We start from the raw sequence: 22388 nt of genomic DNA, 5'->3' as shown, positions 1-22388 counted from the left end.
CATTGAAAATGGATTTTATAATAATTTTTGAAGGTCATTTTCTTTAAACCTTCTTTAAATTTAATGTGAGTTCATTGAAACAAAAACAACAAAAAGAGAAAAACAAAAACAAAAAAACACCTTCTTACTAATCTCCTTCTTATTTGCTATTCTGTCCTTGTGACAAGAGAAATGCATTTTTTTTGCAGTATGTGTTTTCTTGCAGCAATGCACTGTGTCTGGGCGCTGACCACTGCTGAATCGCAAGCAGACTTCAGTGGCTGCAGAGCTCAGTGGGAGCTGTTCATGGTCAATGTCATGGCTTCTGAGACCAAAGATGTAAAGAAACAAGGATAAAATACTGAACAACAAGTTGTGTTTCATTTATGGAAGGTCTTTATGGTTTAAATACTCTCTTCAATCACTACCGGATTTCTAAAAGATACGTAATTACAATTTTTAATCATTTACCAACATTTTTCTTCCTCTTTCATGAAAATGAAGGAAAAAAGTGGCCTTCAATACTCTGAAGTATGTTAGAGTATTTACTACTGCTGTCAATGTAACATTTATAGACCAATTTTGAACTCCAACTAAACAAGTTAAGAACTCAAACACAACCACACCCTCAATAAGAGTATTGTAGAGCGTCCGGTTATGTTAATGAAAGTTATCCATCTGCTATATTCTCAGTCTCAACCTGCCAGTACTAAATCCCATTGCCACTTAGCGCTATTTGGTCAGCTGTGTCATTTAATTTCAATATTCATATGAAATAATGAGTTTTAGAATTAATATATGAACATGATTTGGTTTTATAATGTGCTTTATGCTATCATGCACCACGGGTTCTAACTGTGACGTAGTGAATGATGGTCAGGTTAGTGTTGCTTTTTTCAGGAGTGGACTGTTCCTCCCTATCAGCACATTAAAGCAGCTGCAACATCAGTTGCAAAACCATCAAACTGTGGGAGAGAAATATCTTCAGAGGTGCCTTTCATAGCAAGACTTTCTAAATACTGGAGCTACTGTGGCAGACAGAACCTGCACAAGTTTACCTTTGCAGGGAGTTCTGATGTCAACGATCAGGCAAGCGACTGACAAAAACTATTTGTAGGATTTATTTGAGTCTCCTGATGCTCTGAATCCAGTTAAATATTCTACATTTAGTTAACAGCAGTTCTCACACTGAAAAAGTGGTGCTTAGTGTCTTAACGACAACTTAAAAAGGACTAGATCCATCACCCCCTTGCTACTCATTTTCACCTCTAGTGTTACAGAATCTCGAGGGCTGAGAGTGAAACTCTGTTTCTGACATGATTGTTGATGCAGTGCTAAATCAGAGGAGGTTAAAAAAAAAAAAAATAACATGTTAGCAGATACAGTGAAATACAGACCTGAGGGTGGGTGTGGTGGTCTTGGTTGGGGTGTGGGGGTGAAAAAACTCTACTCCTGTCTCAAATCACATACTTCGGTACTTTTACTTGTGCAAAAGTGTGTTCAAATCGAATACATGCAATGCACTACAGAGTACACGGATGGTATACTATGTATACTTAGTAAAGGGTAGGTTGGTTATTGTTCTGGAGGTTTTAGCAATCAGTTTTCCCCAGCGTTCGCCATCAACCCCCAGCAACCACTCTCAACTGGACGTGGAATACTCATTTTTCCTTCACACCTGAAGGTTGCAAGATGACCATGGACTGGTCTCTAAGCCAGTGTGACTGGGGCCTTATTCACATGATCCTAGATAATCACCATGATTGGCAAACGCCCAAAATAGCTGAGAAGTTAATGTCACATGGTTGGTGGTCACATGTCTGAAAAACCTCAATAGAAGTCTAAGGGAAAACCACTTTTTGTTTTGACCACTGATAAATGCTTTCTTGCTTTGTTTATGGGCTCACTCACTCATTTTGGGTGATACTGAATAAAAAAAAAAAAAAAAAAAAAAAAGTCTACTGTATTAATCTTGGTCCTATGTTTTAAAATCAAGAATTATCAGTGGTTTGAAGTCAGACCCCCCCCCTCCCCTCCTCATCACATCCAGATTGTTGCAGCCAATGACAACAATGAAAATACTCATATTGACACTTTAAACAGGACTCGAGAAACCAACAGGTGATGTCATGGCAGCTAGGTCCATATTTTATACCATCGCTAATACTGGCACAGTTTTTTCCACTCATTGATGTAACAGATGTAGCATTGTTTGGTATTTATTTGTGTTAAGCTGTCACCTTCAGTGTATAATTATTCAGCATTAAATGTGTGGTTGGAAGCGGCATTCAGTTTGAGACAGCACTACGCAGTTCAAGAAAGTGCATAGTGTACTACATGGAAATGCACCAATAGAAATATATTCAAGCAAAGGTTGCTATTAGGACATACAGTACAATCTTTCCAATCCATGAATTTCCATCAGCAGCATCCAACAAGAAAACGCTTAGAAACTGTGTTCCCTCGGGCCCAGGTATAATCACCTGGAATGTCACTTTGATGGCTGAGGGTGGGGACAGCACATTAAAACCCCATTAAAGTTTTCATTATTCTGCAGAGCAGATGGGTGTGATGAATAGTTCGGTGCAATCGCTGCATGTGGCCCTACATGCTATTAATCAGCAAAGGCCTACATGCTGTGGGCCGCAAAGGCACGGTAATGTAAATCGTTGCTTTGCTCTTGCATACAGTGTTGCTCTTATTTGAGAAGTTAAATAATCTGACACTAGGATTAGGAATAAGAAGCTGACATCAGGTTAAGCAAATAACAGAACTAACAACTAGACACTTTGACATGAGTGACAGCTTGCTCAATATCTGCAGGAGTCGTGCAGCTCAGATTACACCCTGCGTCCTCTGGACTTCAGTGTCATATACAAAAGTAGAACAGCAGACAGGCTAGCCAGAGGACCAAAGTAGTTCAGGACATTTTGTGAATGGATATTATGCAACGCTGTCCCCGCGGCACCTCTCCACCAGACTGGAAAGATACAATCGGCGGAACTGGCCCCTCCCCTTGTTTATGTTCATCTCTTCGTCAATGAAACACATGTATCAAGCAAAGGAGTTTGTCAAAAACGGAGGTCACTTGCTTCCTCAAATAAGTAAGCTAGCTATGACATGATAGGAGGACAATGACAGACATTCCTGCGCTCCAAAATAAAGGATGTGCACATGAATGCTGTATGTGCCGAGCCAGAGCACATGCTCGTGTCAGAGGCTGCAAAGAATGTGAAGTGCATGGATGTTCGGCATGCCCAGCAGAATGCGGTGGCAGGGTAGGAACCACAGAGAGAGGAAAAAGAAGAGTGCTTAAAAATAACCAAAAAAAGAGCGAGACAATGCAAACAAGCTGCTCTGATTAGAAAAGCTGAAAAAGTTATGTAGCTGCTTCGATGGTGCAAAAATGACTTTGAATTGAGTACAAAGCTAGCCTCAAACATCTGTTAATCCATTCAAGTTTGAGCCATTTAAAGAGTGGGCAGGAACACAGGGTGTGTTTGATGTATCAAATGGAAAACAACCATTTTAAGTCCTTGAGGATCAATTGGTGCAACTGTAGAACAACAAGCTCTTCCTAAAATTAAAGTGGTGACGCAGCTTTATTAAACAGAGTAAAAATATTATGTGAAGTAACACATCTGTCAGCAAAACTAGTGCTCTTAACAGTATTACACTGCTTTTGCTGTAATGTGGGATCTGTTGCTCACTACTGAAAAAGGTCCAATGGAAGTTCATTGGCAGTGGTTCTTCTGCAGCGCTCCAGAAGAACAAATAGGCCTTTCTATGAGCCTATTAGAGAAACTGCCCCTTTTGTCCATGGACAATTGGCTGATCTGCTTTGTTGTGGTGACTGATAAATAAACATACACATAAACATCCTGTGTGCACCCCCCCTGAAAATTTATTGGGACATCTCTATGCACTTGTTATCATTCCATCACAATCTGTGATCTAGGGTGTCTCATCAGCAAATAACAAAGATGAGACAAAAGCCATTCAAAGCTGGAGACAGACACACAAGCATGAAAAAGCCCACTGGAGTGAATCACTAGACTGTGACGCTTTGCTCATTAACATAACTGTGTTTTAGAGTACAGTGTGTGTGCTTGTGTATATATATTGGACATATATTTCTGTCTACCACGGCAGTAGTCTAAAAAGTAAAGCAGAGTAATAACGGAGAGCCGGTAACAATGGTGTGAGCTGTTCAGCACCCCTGGGCAAGCTTTGAAAGCACCTGAGTGTGTGAAGGTGCTGCAGTGGTGAGAAGTGAAGGGCAAAGATGGAAGGAAAGGCAGGAAGAGGCATTGAAAAAAAGAAGGAGAGAGCCTCTTTGACCTTCTTTTTAACATAACAGCTCTGTAGGGAGGATATGAGTATACTGTATGCTGCCTTTACCATTTTTCCTGTGCAGAACAACTGCTTTTGAATTAAAACAGTATTAAGGGCTAAATTCAGAGTAAATCACCTACACACATGTCTGTGACACACACACACACGTATCCACACACCCCAAATTCCTGGCAAGCAAAAACTGAATTTCCTTCAAATACTGACGAGAGACAAACAGTCTCTGGTGCAGAGATCACACTGGCACACTGGGAGACATCCGAAAAGAGAGAAAAGGCTCTTTGTAGCAATTCCCGCAATAAGCCAGGTCCCTTCCTGGCTTCAACAGGTTCTGATGACACCTCCAAGAGGCATCCTGTGCTTCCCATCTCATTAGTCCTCTTTCCCAAGCTGACTTTTTCCCCTCCACTGGGAATGTATACAGGAAACACACGCTATAAATACAACAGGGAATGTTAATAATTCCAACTTGGAAGCGGCTATTAAAGCTCATCTGCACAACTCAATAAAAGCCTCTGGTTTTAATTTACAGCGGAGTACACAGTGAGAATTCATTTTACATGATCATCTGGTAAACAAAAGTCCTTTTATCTGTATAATATGTGTTATTTTGGGAAGCTGTGTGTATGAGAACTGAGAAACAATTAAAATACTGTAAAAGCAGGAATTTGACATTCTCACAACAGCATATAAAATACAGTGGTGTGAAATATTTGCCCCCTTTCTGATTTCTTATTTTTTTGCATATTTGTCACATATAAATGTTTCACATCATCAACCAAGTTTTAATATTAGCCAAAGACAGACAGAATAAATACAAAAATGCAGTTTTTAAATGATTATTTCATTTTTTATGGGCAAAAAAGTTGTCTAAACCCGCCTGGCCCTATAGGAAAAAGTAATTAGCCCTACAGAAAAGTAAAAGAACACCACGATCTAACACAAAGAAATACCTGAGAAACAACATCGTTGACATCTATCAGTCTGGTAAGGGTTACAAAGCAATTTCTAAGGCTTTGGCACTCCGGTGAACCTTCCCAGGAGTGGCCAGCCTACCAAAATGACTCCAAAAGTACAGTTGGTAATCTTTAATGGCCTCCTCATTCAGGAAGCCATAAAAGAACCCAGAACATGATCTGAAGAAATGCAGGCCTCACTTGTCTCAGATAAGGACAGTGTTCATGATTCAACAATAAGAAAGAGACCAGGTAAAAATTGCGTCCATGGGAGAGGCCCTAGAAGAAAAAGAACTCAAAGGCTCATCTCACATTTGCCAAAAAAAACATCTTGATGATTCCCAAGACCTTTTGAAAGTATTCTGTGGAGTAACGAGACAAAAGTTGAACTTTTTGGAACATTGGTTTTCTGATACATTTGACATACAAAGAACATCATATCATCACTCCAACACGGTGGCGGTAGTGTGATGGTCTGTGGCGGCTTTGCTGTGTTAGGACCTGGACAACTCGTCATAACTGATGGAATCATGAAGTCTGCTCTCTATCAAAAAATCCTAAAGGAGAATGTCTGGCCATCAATTCATAACCTGAAGCTCAGGCGCACTTTGGTTATGCAGCAGGACAGTGATACAAAACACACCAACAAGTCCTCCTTTGCATGGCTCAAAAAAGTAAAACGAAGGTTTTGGAGTGTCTTACTCAAAGTTTGGACTTAAATCTGATTGAGCTGGCATGACCTTAAATGCTCAAAAACCATCCAATGTAGCTGAATTACAACAATCGTGCAAAAAAAGAGTGGGGAAAAATTTCTCAAAAGCAACGTGAAAGACTCTTCACCAGTTATTACAAATGCCTGATTGCAGTTCATACTGCCAAGGGTGGCATAACCAGTTATTAGGGTTAAGGGGCAATGACTTTTTCACAGCACTGTATGACCATGTCACAAAAAAGCCCAGAACAAAGTTCTGGCTTGGAAAGAAAGTTTAGACCAATAAGCAATGTGCTTTGAGGCATCTCTAAGAACTCCCAATTGTCTGTAAAAGTTAGAAAAATTCTCCACTTTGATGTTATTGCTGTCCTTTCACTGACCCTGGCACCAAGTACATTCATAAACAGCTGGAATGAAGCAATTTATCTAATGAATATGTCTGTGTCCAATGTCTCTGCCTGACTCGGCGAGCTGCTTTCACAATCGACACTGAAGCGAAATGAGCACATGAGCATAAAATGATCCTTGCGGTCATGTCCGCAGAGCTTAATACCTGACAAGTTGTGGGTCTGTTTAATTTCACCCATCGTTGTACTCCAAGTGGTTAGCAAGTTTAACATGTTAGGAAGATCGTTTCATTTGTGAAATTGGATATTAGGTGGGGAGACTTGCCTCCAGTAGATGAGAGTACGTTTCCAGAGAGCAGGACTACAATCTCTATGTGCAGTCAAGCAAACCATCACCCACTGATTGCTGGCGATTCCCAGCAGAGCCGCACACACAGCACACTGCATTGATCTCCGAGATGACTAAACAGAATTGTCAGCCTCCTAATCTGTGGCGCGCTCCCAAGCATGACTGTCTCACAGCCCGATTGTTCATTTGATTACCATTCAAACCTTCCAAACCATCTGCAGGAGGCCCCCCTGCCACCCATTTCAGCAGCACTGGCAGGAAAAATGAAACCTGCAGCGTCAGCCTCTCTCACACATGACAGAACTGGACATTTTGTCAAAGGAGAACTGAACAACTACCCTGCCAGTTTCTCCCCAACTCTCATTCTGCCCAACCACAACTACTGAGCGTATTCCCACCCAAATCCAACCCCCCCCCCCACTCAAATCTCCTTCCTGACAGGGTTCAGCTCATCATTGCTGCTTTTTGGACTGTTAATGACCAGATCAGAAAGCACCACACTGAAGGAACTCCATTATTTATCATTATTGTTCATAATGTGGTGAAAGTTTTCTTGTCAGTACAGATACCAAGACTCTAGCCTTGACTACAAAAGGACAGTTTAACATCAACATGTCTAATATTGGGGCTAATTCATCCTTCATACAAAGTCCAGCAATTTTACATCTTCAAGAAAAAGAAAGCCACAGAAAGGATGTCTGCAGACAGAACTTGTTTAGAAACAGAGAGACACTTGTCTTACAGCAAATCTTATTCAACTGCTTAATTAAATAATTGACGCTAAACTGGAAATTCCCATCACGTCTGGCTAACTCTGGTTATGTACAGAGTCAGAGCTCTGAAGTGCAGGACGGACAGAGACATGAATGACATGGAAAGTGTGAGTTTGAACCACAGAGGAAATATGGAAGCCTGTCTAGACATATTCAGCAAACACTCCATCAAAAAAGAAAAAGACAAAATCAGATTTGAGAGTGTAGCAGCAAAGAGCCATAGCGTTTGTGAGATAATTGAAGACATGAAAACACATGGCTGGCAGTTACTTTTTTTTTTTTTGATGGCAATCGTTTAATCCGGCTAATGAGCAACATATGAATATTTTGTTTAGTTTAGAAACATACTTTCATTTTTTCCAGGGGTGTTATCCAAAAGGATGGTAATGCTACGGGTAGGTTCACAGCACTGTGTCTACCTTAGTCTCGCCCTTTTCTACTTGTCGCATGCAGGCACCATGTGACAACGCAGCTGGCAAAGGTCAAATCACATCCTTCCCTCTCCTCTGGGCTGAGGGATAGCACCCCCCCTCTGCCTTCTGAGCAAAGCCTGCTCTATGGATTCAGCACAAAGGTTAATGCAGCCCTGACGCCTATGCAGTTAAGCCTTCTGGTTGCTAAGAGGCCGCGTGTACAGTAGCACAACACTGCTTTCCATGGCCAGTGAAGGCATCGGTGGGGGGATTGTATGTGTGCGCATGTGCGTTTAAGCAGGAAACATGCAGCACAATGTAAAGATGGGAAGGTCCAAGAAGGAAGGAAATCCTGCTTGAAAAATGACCTGAGACAAAAAGCAAAAAGTGCTTTCTGCTGTGTTAAAATCTGCTAGTGGGACTTTACACCAGGTCCTTTTGGAGAACCACAGAAACTTTTTCATTTTTGGATCTGCACTAAAAAATCGTCGCATTTTGAGCCTTTTTGCAGCAGAAGAGAAACTCTGAGTGCCCTTTGCAGACTGTGGTAAGTATATATTGATTGGTCAAACACACAAAAATAAAAAAAATCCAATAAAACAACTGTAAAGGATTAGCTTTTATGGTTAGCCTTTAAAAAAATGGACCAAGATACACAAGAATGAGCTGACACTGGAACCCAGGCTTTATGAAGTGCATATTTCCCCTCAGCTTGCAACTAGGCATTACAAAGCAAAGTAGAAGAGAACAGGAAGAGACTGAAACAGGATTACAAGACAATATAAGTCCGCAGCAAGCAGTGACATTGCATTCAATTGGGCAGCCATTGCGTCACTTTCGCATTTCCTATTAGCAGTGCAAATTTAACACAGAAAAAAAGGCTTGGGCATGTGTGATTCCCAGTGGGTACTTATCCCCATGTAACTATCAAAACTGTTTGGTGGACTAATGACAGAGAGAAGGGAAGATCACAACTGCAAAGAGACTTATCGAACGATTTGCTAAATCTAGAATGGAAAGGTGAATGCATGAAATGCTGCAATGCTTGCCAAAGACACTGATGCTACTCAACACAGCATTGCTCAGTAAAGAGAAGGATAAACCTACTCAGTGTTTTAATTGATCCAGGACTCGAGGCTAATCTTGGCTGGCTAAAAGGCAGATTTAGATTTAAGATATGCCGCTTAACATAATATATTATAATAAATATATTGTTTATACCATATACTGTAAAAACAAAATTACAAAAGGCACAAAAGGTGCCAGCTTGGAGTAGTTTACAGCCAATCAGAAAGAGAATCACTTAAATTCAGGAAGAGAACCTATGAAATTGTTCAGTAATGTGAGAGATACATCCTTGCAAACACAGCATAAAATGTAGGCCGCTTGTGTAGTGCCAGCAGTGTTGCAATTAAAATGCAAGTGAGCCGCTCCGTCAGTTTGGGGGCCTCACAAGGGGGACACAAGAGAGAAGCTGCCTGTATTCTTGGAGAGGACAGCCTGACCAAATCCAATTAAAAAGAGTCAAGGAGAACCACGTCTCACCTCTCCCTCGCTTCACTTCTGTCTTCTAGTTACTCTCTCACAAGCATACGCATGTGTGTCTGCAAACCTGGATCATAGCTAAATGAAGAAAGTCTGAAGTTTAAAATTCTGCTCAGTGACGAGGAAACATGTGGGTCTAGCCAAACAGCGATCCATAAGTGGAAAAAAAACCCCCCAAAAACCCCCAAATACACTTCTTTAAAGGCTATCCACGGGTGGAACATGTGCAGCCACCACCTGCTCTGGGAGCAACGTTGAAAAAAAGGAATAACAGGGATTTGTGACATATGAAAGGGCAGAGTGTATAAGAGGCAGGTGTGGAAGCCATAACATTATGAGGCTATCATCCGCTCTGGAGAAAAAAAAAGGAAGTAATTAAGGAATAAAGAGGGGAGCAGTCGGGGGAGATACAGCAGACTGCCTCTCTGTGGAATCGCTTATCACACACCGCAGCCTATTATAGAGACAAACTGATGTAAGCAACAGTAAATGGCTATTGGCAGGCTCTCTGCGTGAAACACTCGGCCCCAGTCTCATAACTATACAATCCCAGTCTACCAGCATCATGCTGAATATGCCCCGTCTTGTGTTATGTTTCATACACAACTTTTGCTTTTGCACTCTTTGATCCAGCGTCTCCAGCAAGACAACGGCTTTTAACATTTCTGGCTTCTGATCCCTACCACATGCACCAATTAGCTTTTTAATGTCAATAAAACGTTCATCCCTAGTATGTATTCAATAAATAATACGTCTGACTTCATCTATTATTTAACAAAAAATAAATAAATAAAAGGAACTGCTTAATTTACCTGCAGACTTCCATTAGAGCAAAATATACATGGCATTTTAATTCTTAAACATGGCGGCACTGAACTCTCAAACGCACACGTATACACACACGAGATTGCGCTTTCTCTGTTTACACGTTTGCTTTCTCATCTGATCAGGATGCACTGATCGGATCAACAGAATCTTCTCTTCCTGTTTCCATCATGCACAAGAGAGAGCTGAATTCTCAAATGACATCTACAGATTATCAGACAGGAAAGGGATGGGAACAGGAGGCTGTGACCTTCGGGGGTCATCTGCTGACTGTCGAGAGGCGACCAACCTCCTCCTCATTCGGCTGGTTATATGTTGCAGGCAAAAAGAAAGGAAAAAAAAAAAAATTCCTGGCCCAGCGGCACATGCCAGAGCAACTATCCCAACCATGTAAATAAATCCAAACCCAGAGGGACCGCAGTGGAGCCTTCAAATACAAATACACAGACAGAGTTTACTTGAATACCTGGGTTTTCTAGGAGCTAACAGCATTTTCCATTAGGCTTCATTTTCTAACTTCCTGCAGGCGTATTCACATGGAAGACACAAGTGATTTAAAGTGCGGACCAAAAACTGCTGCACGTCAAGTCCAGAGAGCACAAGAATAACCTCTATGTTGCCAGTGCACACGCATGCAATGTGAGGTTTTTCTTGAATTTCTTCCCTTGCTGATCAACAGTATCTAAGATAAAGGCAAAGGTACGAATTCTACAGCATTGCACGGTCTAAAAACCACATCTGTTCAATTTCAAGTTATTCAAAGGATTAAAAATGTTTTAAACATTACACTCATATTACTCGGGCTTTTGTTGGGTAAGGAAGGCAGCAGCTAAGGGACCACTTAATGCACTGCAAAGCTCTTTGGAATATATTAAGTTAACTTGTGATCTCCCTCCAGAATTGGGACATGAAAGGTTTCCCCCATTGTAGCTTCTTGCATGCTTCTTCTCTTAAGTGCTTATCATGCAAGCAAATGGCTTTCAGTGTCTCTCCATCAATGGCAAACATTGGCAGACTCTAAGTATTTTGTTTGACAGTGTGGCTAAAAAACTGCAGACAAGCAAAGACCTCATTAGAGTCGCTGTTTACATTATGCCTTGATTTGTTCCTCCCATTGAGGCTTTTCTAAGAATGACTATCATTTTATTGGCTCGTAGCTGTCCAAGATAAACACCACTGTCCACCACCACCCACTATCTCTTGCTATAATTGTTCATTATATAAGATAGGAAAGACATATTACGGACAGCTTCCCTGAAGCCTTCCTCTCACTGTCGGAATACTGGGGACGTTTGGTACATTAGGTGGAAAAGGTGGTGTTTTAATCCAGAACAATGCCCAATTTAAACTTTCCCAGTGGCTTTAAGATATAATCTACATATTTTCCCACAAGACGTCGGGTAGATCCACACAATAGGCGCATACTATCCTGGGACAAATTGCTCTAATCATCCTTGTTCTCCGTGCTGTTTTCCACTACCTTAAAAATGAAGTATGTGTGAGGTGCATTGTGTTTAGGTCCCACAGATCGGCAGCAACAATCTTTGCTCCTCAGTTCAACTTTGCCTACCGACCGGAGCCTCATTGTTCTCCAGCATTTCCTAACCTCAGAGGAATTCCTCCTCCAGGAAATATGCTTTACAAGAGAAGGCACCAAGCCCAGTTACTCACAGAGACCACCCCCCTCTACCCTTCACCCTCCTGGCAACATCTGCCCTGTGATCCGCTGTACCCTTTTCCCTCTCAACCCTTTAGCGATATCGTGCGTACGCATCTTCAAGGCCTCCGATGCCGCACAAACAGGGCACATCCACCCTGACCCGAGACACTTAGACTCTTGGCAGTGGAGTAAGAAAAAGACAAGTATGTGTTTGTGTGATCAGATGAAAGTCTTCAATGTGACCCTTTCTCCACAGGAGGGCTGTCTTTGATCATCCTGAGCATTTCTGACGATGCCCTCCAGGATCTCCCAGAAGATAAAACCGCTGATAAGCGCGAATCTTTGTCTTCTTATTCTCCTATCTTTTTAATCATTATCACTCCACTAAACCAACTTAACTCTCACTGTTAAGACTCCGGTCTGATGCTTCCAGCATGGCATTCCCAGCCAGAACAGAAAGGCCTTGTAGGGATCAGTCACCTCTGAAATCAATCCCAGTTCCAGCACTACAGGGGAGATAAAGAAGAGGAAGGGGGAGGCTACATTCCCCAACCCCCCATCTTCAGGACTGAGGACACGTTCCCCTCATGTAATCACCTCCTCAATTTCTCCACTGATGTGCCACTTCTAAGAAAGGCTCCATCCCCTCTCTGGCTCCTCTGTCCTCCATTGGAAACATCTGGGCGTTGGCGGCGGTGGTGATGGAGGGGTCGGGATGTACACATTCATACATGTGGTCTGGGAAACTGCAGACCACAAAGTGCCCCCTCAACCTCTCTTCACAGCAAATTTCCCACCACGCTGGGAATGTAAAAATATGGTGAAAGGCAAAAGGGCACAGGGCATCGCATTAAAGTGTTCACCGCCAGGATTAACGTCCTCCACGGCCACTTGGGCAAATTAAAACACTCGATAAGCAGCAGTGCACAATGACGACTTTTCACAGCTTTTTGGTTTCAGCAAAGTCGCCACATCCTCCTGTCTTTGAAGTCAGGCGTCACTTCATGTAATGCCATTAAGTTGACAGCCATGACTCCGCCGTGCAGAAACCAAAAGTATTATGTTTTAGTGCAAAACTGGAGTTATGCTGCCAGCTGAGTGCTAACTCCAGCGGTTTGCATTTGAGTCCACCTGTGCTGTCTTTGGCAGAACTGACTCCTGCTAGATTTAATGAGAAGCTGGCAAAGACGGTGACTAAAATGCCCTCCTCTGTACTTCTTATGAAGTGTGTGGCAAATTGGGTAATTACTGGACTGAACAGATGGTGTAGAGGGCACAAAATAAAAAAATAAAGAAAATACACACTGAGTAGAGATACAGATGCCATTTAAACAAGTTTCCTCCATGAATTCCACTTCAGTGACTGTGAAGATGGCAAATAAACTTTAAGGTAAAGCTGTACACAACATAGAATGATGTACCTAAATGAGCGGGGAAAAGTCCTGGAAACTTTTTTTTTTTTTTTTTTGTCTTGGTTGACCTGCCATTTATCCTAATGGTTTATGAGGGCCAGACTAACCACTGTGAGCTTAGAGGAGCCCATGAGCAGACTGCGAAAAGGATTAAACATCACAGTGGCTGTGCAGGAACTAAAGCTGTGCCATGCCTCTTTGTGACTGCTCTTCCAATTTCACACTTGCATTTTCAAAGGTAAATGTCTCCATCAGTAGGATGGCGTCACACAGTATTACAGACAACTTTATGGCTCATGCTATGCTCACAGCGCAGCAGCAGCAGCATGCAGGGTTTCTACAGGAGAACGCGCAACACTTCTTGCCCTGCAGGCTGATGCACCGTGCATACTAAACAGGCTGGCTGGTTTGTGTTTATTGAGAGGTTTGTTTTGTTTTCCCCCATTAAAGTATGCAATCTGAGGGTTCTCTGTTTAAAACCCATTCTCATCACTCACCGAGAGAAACTCGAGCGTCCCGACATAGTCCCGCTCAGTCTTTAAAAGTTCATTTAGGACGCACACTCGCAACCGCAGCTGCTTCTCCAGGTCCTTCCCGCTTTCTGCTCTGTGCTCACTTCTGCCTTCCTCAGTCATTGTGAGTATATATAAAGTTATTTCCTTCAGGAGTTCACAGATTCACATCACACAGCGAGTTTTAATGGCAGAAGTGTAAAATTTGCAGCATGGTCCAAAAAAAAAAAGTCAAGGAGCAACCGGTGTCTGTACTCTTAAATCCACAAAATGTAGGGAAAAAAGAGCGAAACGCAGTGTAAGAAAAAATAGTTAAAATAAAGATTAAAAAAAAAACAAAAAAAAAAACTTGTAAAGCAGCTTCCAACAAATTGTGTGACTGAGCGTTGTACAACAACTGGACACCACTTAGTGCACCGAGTCCATGTGACTCCTTAAATCTTCATCCTAATCCAGCCTCCCAGCAGCTTTTTACACGGAGGACCAGTGTAAAGGCACCAGCAACACTGGTTCTCTTGGTGCTGATTTCAAAATAAAACCACGGGCTTTCAGAGGCAGCTAAACGCCAGATCAGATAAAAATGACCTCACGGTCATGAAGATGCCCTAAAGTTGATCTAACTGCCAGCCAGAACTGCGGAAAGGATACTCACTGTACACCCCGGTGCTTAGTGTGACTCTTTTCGTGCTTTTAATTTGAAGGAACGTTAGTATTTTGACGCTATCTCCAGGTAACTTGACAATCATTGAAGTATATAATCAAATACACTTAAGATATATTAGATGAATCTAAGCTACTAAACTGCAATTTACGAGAAATCTTCATAATAGTGTATTTTTTATGAAAGGTGAAGGAACACACTTTTATTCCAGTGAAATTTACTGAGTGAAAAATAGTTTAAAAATCCTCAGAAACTTCATGCACCCCTTCTGATACTGCTGCAAGCCAGCGGTCACTTCAGAATGTAACCATGCAATATATAATCATATAGTATTATTTAAATTACTCTCATTTTTCTACTTGTGATACAGCTCAGTAGTTGTTTAATGGCGTAATGAATTTCAGTCATAACCCTTTGACTTGTATCATTAAGTTTCAAATGAGCTCATCACTACTATCTGTGAGCTAATAGGAAACGTATTGCACAGCCTGCGTACACCATCAGTTCTTTAAATCAGTGGTAGGTTTTGGTGGCAAGAAGGACAGAGCTGTAAAGAGCAGCTACGTGGGACATGATAGCCCTGCACGCGCCATGTGTTTTAATGCATTTACACATTTATTATTCTTTAAGCTTTCTGCTTGAGCACATTCAGTTTAAGATAAATGGTTTACACCCAGTCTGAAATGTCCCTCAACTCTTAACCTCTTTACACGGATTTGTCTAATTCGTGCCAGCTGACATGTAGGGCAACCAGCAGGCTCTAAATATGTGTCTGTGTCCAGTCAGTTTCTCAGTGATGCTCCAGCTGTGACTGAGAATCTTGAGCTTTGTTTCATATTCTTTTTAACATTATTGCGTGCACAAATATGGCTCTGATATGGATTAATAGATAAAAGGTGTCTTTTAGTTTGAGGGATTTATGAGGGAGCTGTACAAGTGAAGAAGATATTTAGAATTTATCTGCCAAAATATAAAAACAACAGTAAATTTCACTTATTAGAGGAGTAGCTCATCACTTAAAACACACCATATAATCTATCTATCAAACATGTGTATGGCTATTTTACGGAATGTATGGCTGACCAGAGGGCTGGAACTTTGGCTGACAGAAGCACCAAGATGAATCGAGAGACAGGCAGGAGCATTTACTGTGCTCAGATTTAGCCAAATATATCAAAACGTATTGAATAACAACTCATGATTTAGCAGGACAACAGTCCTACACAGACTACCGGAGGAACCAACCAAAAACCAGAGACCTTTTCAGGGTTACTGGCCAAAGTCAGTCACCTGATCTTAGGGCGACTGAGCAGCATTACACAGAAGAGCAGACTAAAAGAGGCCACAGTGAAGGCCTCGGAGTCTCTGTGGATGTTTGTGATAGAGAATGAAATACGATGCATCAATTCACTCCTGAAATTTGGGCACACTAAGATACAAAACTGCAGGCAATGATAAAAATATTAAGAAGGTGAAAAAAACAAACAAAATAACAACACCAATAATAAAGAAATTAAAAAAAAGATGTGCGTCTACAGAGAAAGACACGCTTCCCCTTTGCTTTCATTCTCACGGGGCTTCCTTGAGCACAAATTGAAAAAAAAACACACTTAGTTTCAGTGAAAGTGAGGCACAGGTGGCAAGAGAGGCTGACAGGAAATGTATTATCATCTGTCTCTGGAATTCTCAAGGAGGCAGTCCACAAACACTTAAATTACAGGCGTCCCAAACACCACACGAAGCTCTTCTCTCCAAAACATCGTTTGTGTGAGAGGATTTCATCTGGAGCACAATCAACAATAGCAGTTGTAGTCAGGTTGTTACGCCTTGTGAACCATTCAACTCCCTAAATACATGTGCATGTGCATGTACACACAATACGTTTTATACGGGCAAAAGCAAACTAGAATGTTATCCAGGAAACAACAGCATCAACGTGCCTTACTCAAGTGCTCCTGTCAGATGTTTGTTAATATTTGAGTGAAGAATTTCCTCTTGATTAAAGCTCCTCCTGTTACATTACACTCGAGTTAAAAACATGGACCTAGAAAGATGCATAATCATATTTAATTAATCAGACTCTTTATAATTAGGTCAGAACTTCCTCCTACAGGCAGGTAAGATGCGTCACCCCTCCCCTCTCTGCTCGCTGCTAACACTAAACTCACTGAAAAAAAGTCCTCTTGAGAAGCTGGTTAAGTGTCTTTATATTAAATTAGACACAGTCAGAGTCATTTTGTGCCTGGGTAAATATGAACGCGATCAACACTAAACCCGGCTTCGTTTCACCAGCTTCAAGGTCTTTTGAGAGGATTTTAGAGGAGCCATTTGCAACCTACAATAATGATTTAGGGATTAACATCTCAACAAGTAAGGATTCACTTAGCTCCCTTCTGTGGTCTATTTATAACCTTTCTTCCATATCATTTTTTTCATGCATCTGCAAACCTAACCTGAAGAGTAGTCTGTGAAGTTTAGTGGCCCACATTCACTGCAAGAGAAAAGGAATTTAACTGATGAAAATTGCACTAATTTGTCAGGACCAGAGGGAGTCTTCCTTTATCGAGCTGTTTTACGTCTCAATTACAGGTTAGTGTCAGTTTTGTGAGGTGAGTCGAGGACATGAAGCTTAAATCTTGGTATTTACTCTCCTCTGGTGCTCAAATGCGGTACTGCATGCATTCAGTGTGTTTCCCGATAAAGAAAGGACATCCTGCACTGTTTTCTTGTTGTCACCAGAGAGCAGTGTTGTGTTTTGTTTTGTTTTAAAAAATGAATAATGATCCTGATAATAATCAAAAGACTTTTACCATTACACAGATTTAGATCACGGCTCATAATAACGGGTCGATTTATTAGCAAAGTCCTTGAAATTCAGAGCGGGCATTGGTGCCAGACTGACACTGAATGTACTCGGTTCAATTCCCAGTCTGAAAAAAGCCAAAAACCACTAGCAACAGGCCAACTTAATTATGGTTTTATACGGGCCCTTTCAGCATAGGTACATTTCCAGACCATCTGATTTTATTACCCATGGCTTTAGTCTGTGGAATTACCTTCTATTATTTGTTATCCAGAGCTGCCGGTGCCTTGCTGAGTGCTGCCAGGAAGTGTTCTGTTCTTTCTATTGGAAAAGGAGGGTCAGACTGATACGAGGGCTGCTTTTACTCTGATTATTTTCACCTAACACTGAGCACGAGTGTTGATAATACTGTTAATTGACTGATATTAACCTTTATTTCCACCCATTTCCTTCTAGTTCCCTTTTGTGGCAGCCAAAACCAACGCTTACATGTCCTCTGCAGTGGTGTCGCTTTCCCTTTCTGCTCATATGATGGAAAACACAAAGAGACAGAGAAGATAATTAAAGTCAAGGCTGGGTGAATTTTGAAATCAGATTTTAAAACACTGGTTTGAGACCAGGCTGTAGGTGTGTGCGCATCTAGATGCAGCATTTTCTAATCAAATAAAATCTTTTTTTTTTTTTTTCTGTGAGAATTTTAATGCACTTATGCAGCATGTGAAAAAGGACGCTTTCACAGGACTCTGCAGTCCTGTTTGAAAGGCTTTGCAGCTATATGGTCCAGATAAAAAGAAAGCACGCCCTGTTTCATATAAAAAATCATCTGGTCCTTACCAACAACAATCTCAGATGAATCTCAGTGCATTCATATTATTTCTGTATCACAAACTTAGGCCAAAAGCAGAAGCAGTGCACTTCATGATTCAATAGCTTGTAGTACCACTTCTTGCAGCGATAGCTTGAAGTAACTGTTTTCTGGATGACTTTCAGGCTCTCACATTGTTATGGAGGAATTTGTCTTTACAACACTGCTTCAGTCCATTTGTTTATGCGCAGGTCTGTTACAGTCCTTCCACAGGATGTCAGTCGGGTTAAGATCTGGACTTTGACTGGGTCATTCCAACAACTTGATTCTTCTGTTGTAGATTTGCTGCTGTGTTTTGGATCATCGTTCTGCCGCATGACCCAATTTCAGGCATGATTTAGCTGTCAGACAGATGGCTTGACATTTGAATCATGAAAGTGGTACACAGAGGAGTTTGTGCGCGACTCAGTGACTCCGAAGTGCCCAGGTCCTGTGGCTGTAAAACAAACCCAAATCATCACCCCTCCACCACCCTGCTTGATAGCTGGTATGAGGTGTTTTCGCTGATGTGCTGTGTTTGGTTTCTGCCAAATGTGGTGCTGTGCATTAACCATTTTCACTTTGTCGAGAGGACATTCTTCTTGTGGTCTTGTGGTCTCATCAGATCCCACTTTGCAAACCTAAGCTGTGCTGTCATGTTCTTGTTAGAGAAAGGAGACTTTCTCCTGGAAAACCTTCCAAACAAGCCACGCTTGTTCATTCTGTTTGGACTGTGGTGAACTTTAACATTTAAAATGCTAAATGTGGCCCCTCTTCAGGTTTTTTGTTTCTTTGTTTCTTTGTTTTTAACAATTTTTCGAGCATTACACAGTCTGACCTTGGGGTGAATTTGCTGTGACCTCCACTCCTGAGAAGACACCTGAATGCTCCTGAATCCAAACTGCCAAAACCTCTGCATTTAATGGTGACCAGTTAATCAAGTACATTATATTAGCAGCACCTGGATTCTACTCAGCCTCCTAATTTCTGTGAAAGCAGCAAAGCTTAGTGCAAAAAGTCCTGTGAAAACTTTCTGTTTGACATAACTGTAAGATTAACAGTTTAGAAAAGGAAAACTAAACATTTACAAAGAAAAATAAAAGAATGTGTGAGCTACATGTTTGAGAATATAAATTCATGTCACAAAATACTCAAATTCCAGTTGGAGTGAGTCACAATCACTGCAATGCAGTTGATTTGCACAAAGTCTTAATGCAACAAAAGGTCAAGATAAGTTGTCTAATGAAGTCTTGGCGTGTTGCTAACACAAGCCTACTTGTCTGTTAAAGTTCTTCAGTTCATGTTTCACCCAGCAAGGTGGCTGAACTGAAAAACGCGAGTCATATTTTCTGAGCGTTATCACCAAAGTCCCCGCAGCTTTAATAAAAATCCAGTAACATGTAGTAATATGATGCCGGGATAAAAAATGGTCAGTTTCCACCAGACATATAGAGATAACAATATAGAATAACAAAGGGAGTAGCAGTATCTAAGATTTAGATTACAACCTCGTGAAGGAATGCCTTCATCTCACTCTATAAATTCTGTTGTCCCTTATATGAATCCATTTAAAAAAGCTAAATCACCGAGAATAGTTTCTGAGCTGAAGTGGAACAAATTCATAAATTGGATTAATTCTGTATTCGTCTAGAATCTGGTGTGAAACACAGTTTAAGGTTTGTCACTGACACGGAATTATACCTTTAATATTAAGCAAGTTCAATCCCCAAGTGTTTGTAATAAATGTAAGTCATGCACTGTCTGATGTCTGATGTGTGTGTTCGTGTGCTTTAATTACATTTCCCAAGACACCATGAATCTGCCTTTCCCCCACATTATTTATAAAAAAGGCAGACCTACATAAATCTGAACACAAACTTTTGAGGAAACTCGTGTTGCCAGCACAAAACAGTGCAGGAAAGCCGAAAAACAAAACAAAACAAAATGGAGAAATAAGATACACTGAGCCAAAAACACAGAAAGGTAATTCGTAACGCTCTTGACAGCCTTTCCATTTCCATGCCGTGTAATGTAAGCAGACTTGACGGCTGTACCAACAAGCAGCACTCTGCAGAAATCCTCTTCCACTTTATTGACTCATCTCATATTCTCTAACCACTACACTCCTCTGCCAAGGTCTCCTGTAACGCACACTGATTTCTATTACTGTGAGCGAGTCTTTGTGCTTTGTAATCAAACAGATGGAGATCTGTGAGCTGCAGATGTCTGAGCAAAGATTAGTGCATGCTTCATCAATGCATTTCTCTCATCATGATGGATGATGTTCTTGCTTTTTGATCTGTACACTGGGATCATTAATTAAAAGCAAGTCGTCGTCACTGAGATGATGTTTTTGTGGTAAATTCTTTATTCATTATGTAAGTGACAAATTTTTCTGGCTGTTAAATGCCCCACTTTGTGCTGCCTCTCAGTGTCTGCACCATCTTCAACCCCTGCTAACCTCTCTCTTTCATTTCTCCCTTTGGGGTCAAATGGTCATAGATGTGCACTCACAGCTCTGCTCGGGGTCAGCTACCACCTTTCAGATCCTGCAGAGGCCCCGTGGTTTCACCAGACCCCCACTCAGTGCCACCAACCCGGCAGACTGCACGCCTATCAAAGGGTTCTTTCACGCCCCTCAGCACAGTTTCGGGACTCAGGGATGAAAATGGAGATTTACTGGCCCTGGATTCCATGCTAAGATTGTACAGCTTTAGACTTATGGCTCTGAAAAAGAAGCTTGAGCCTCCACCTTCAGTCAGACCACAGCGTAAAGGACTGCTACACACCCAGGTCTGTGTTCCTGAGTATTAAAAATAACACCAAATTGAGTCTTGGCGGTGCCCTCTGTACCAAACATGTCACGCTTAAATGACCGGCCAGTGTAACTGCCTTTACACACCAGTGTTTTCACTCTGCCTACAAAATCCCTGAACATGATATACGTGGAAGGCAAAGCAAGCATTTTATGAATAATCCTCCTGTGTGCAGCTGTCATGGTGCTCAGGCACTTTCATGGATTTTATGTTATTTCTTTAAGAAAATTAAAATTAAAAAAGTAGCCCTGTCAGACAAACATCGTGCAAGTAGTTGATTTAGTTTGAGATGTGAGGAAATTTTCCAGTGAAGAGCAGGATTTTTACATGGCATGGATATTCTGACCCAGTGCTCCTCACATGGAGTAAAGGCAAAAACCTCAGCTGTTAAAAAGAAGGTCAAGCTCCATCTTGATTGAAAATATGTTGCAGCTGCAGAGCAACGTGTCATTTTCTGTTTTTTACTTCTGAAACATGTTGTTAGTACAAAATCACAGAATAGAATAGAATAGAATAGAATAGAATAGAATAGGAAAAAGTCAACAAAGTCCTACATAGTAGAGGTTCAGAATGGATGTGCACGAGTCTGTGGACAAAACAGGCACTATCTCAATAATAGCTGAAGTCAACACTTTTATAATGAGTATCATAGGACTGATTTTTGCGTGATCATGGCAGGATACAAAGTTAACAGCTTTGTGCAATTGTCTTGAGGCACCCCTATTTTTTTCTCTCCAAGCATCCAGGCTCTTTTTGTAATGTTTTAAAGTGGCCTTGAGTAACAGTTCGTTAGGGTTTCTGAAAGTCTTTTTTTTACTCATTTTTCAGTCCTGATCATTTTCAGAGGAAAGCTTTTTCTTCACTTTAGAGCTGACCTCTGAATCATTCAAGCATAAAAAGGCACCTAAGTCAAGGGATAAACCAGTGTTGTGTCTACACATAACACACAACTTAGCAAAGAACCTATTTTAAATGACATCATTCGGCACTCTGTTACTAGCAGCCTGTCTCCAAAAACACATAATTTGTTCCCATTTTTTAGTTGAATCACTGAAAAGTTTAACACAGTTTGACAGACATAAAATACTATTTTTATGCCAACAAGGTGAATCTCAAAGCGCTATTAGCTTAAAAAGTCAGCATATCCCCGCATGGTGTGCAGTGTCCCCTTAAAAAATTTGAGGAAACTGGACAAAAGAAAAATTGGCAGAACTAAAATCCATCTATTCACGGTGGCTCAGGACGTCTGCACAGTAATGTATATATTGATGTTATTATATAAATGTAGGCACAACAAAGAGCCTTAAAACAGCAATTATCAACCTAGAGTTTGTAACAAGCCAAATCTGAGCTCTTGGCTCCTGAAAATACCTTTATCTGAATGGTACAACTAAAACTATCCCATTTTTTTTTATGTTATTCATTTAT

At 41.1% G+C, this 22388-nt stretch overlaps 1 protein-coding gene across 1 annotated transcript in view; it reads right to left on the bottom strand.

The window, feature by feature from the left end:
• The window catches only part of prex2 (phosphatidylinositol-3,4,5-trisphosphate-dependent Rac exchange factor 2), a 93979-nt gene extending 79697 nt beyond the window's left edge, over positions 1–14282 (bottom strand). The window contains exon 1 of the mRNA XM_005471820.4: positions 13822–14282. Within this exon, the coding sequence (XP_005471877.1) occupies positions 13822–13959 (138 nt within the window). The 5' untranslated portion in view covers positions 13960–14282. The remainder of the gene's footprint in view (positions 1–13821) is intronic.
• Positions 14283–22388: the final 8106 nt, after the last annotated feature.

Source organism: Oreochromis niloticus, linkage group LG9, assembly GCF_001858045.2.
Source record: "Oreochromis niloticus isolate F11D_XX linkage group LG9, O_niloticus_UMD_NMBU, whole genome shotgun sequence".
Lineage (NCBI taxonomy): Eukaryota > Metazoa > Chordata > Actinopteri > Cichliformes > Cichlidae > Oreochromis > Oreochromis niloticus.
This window is presented reverse-complemented; position numbering and strand designations above follow the sequence as displayed.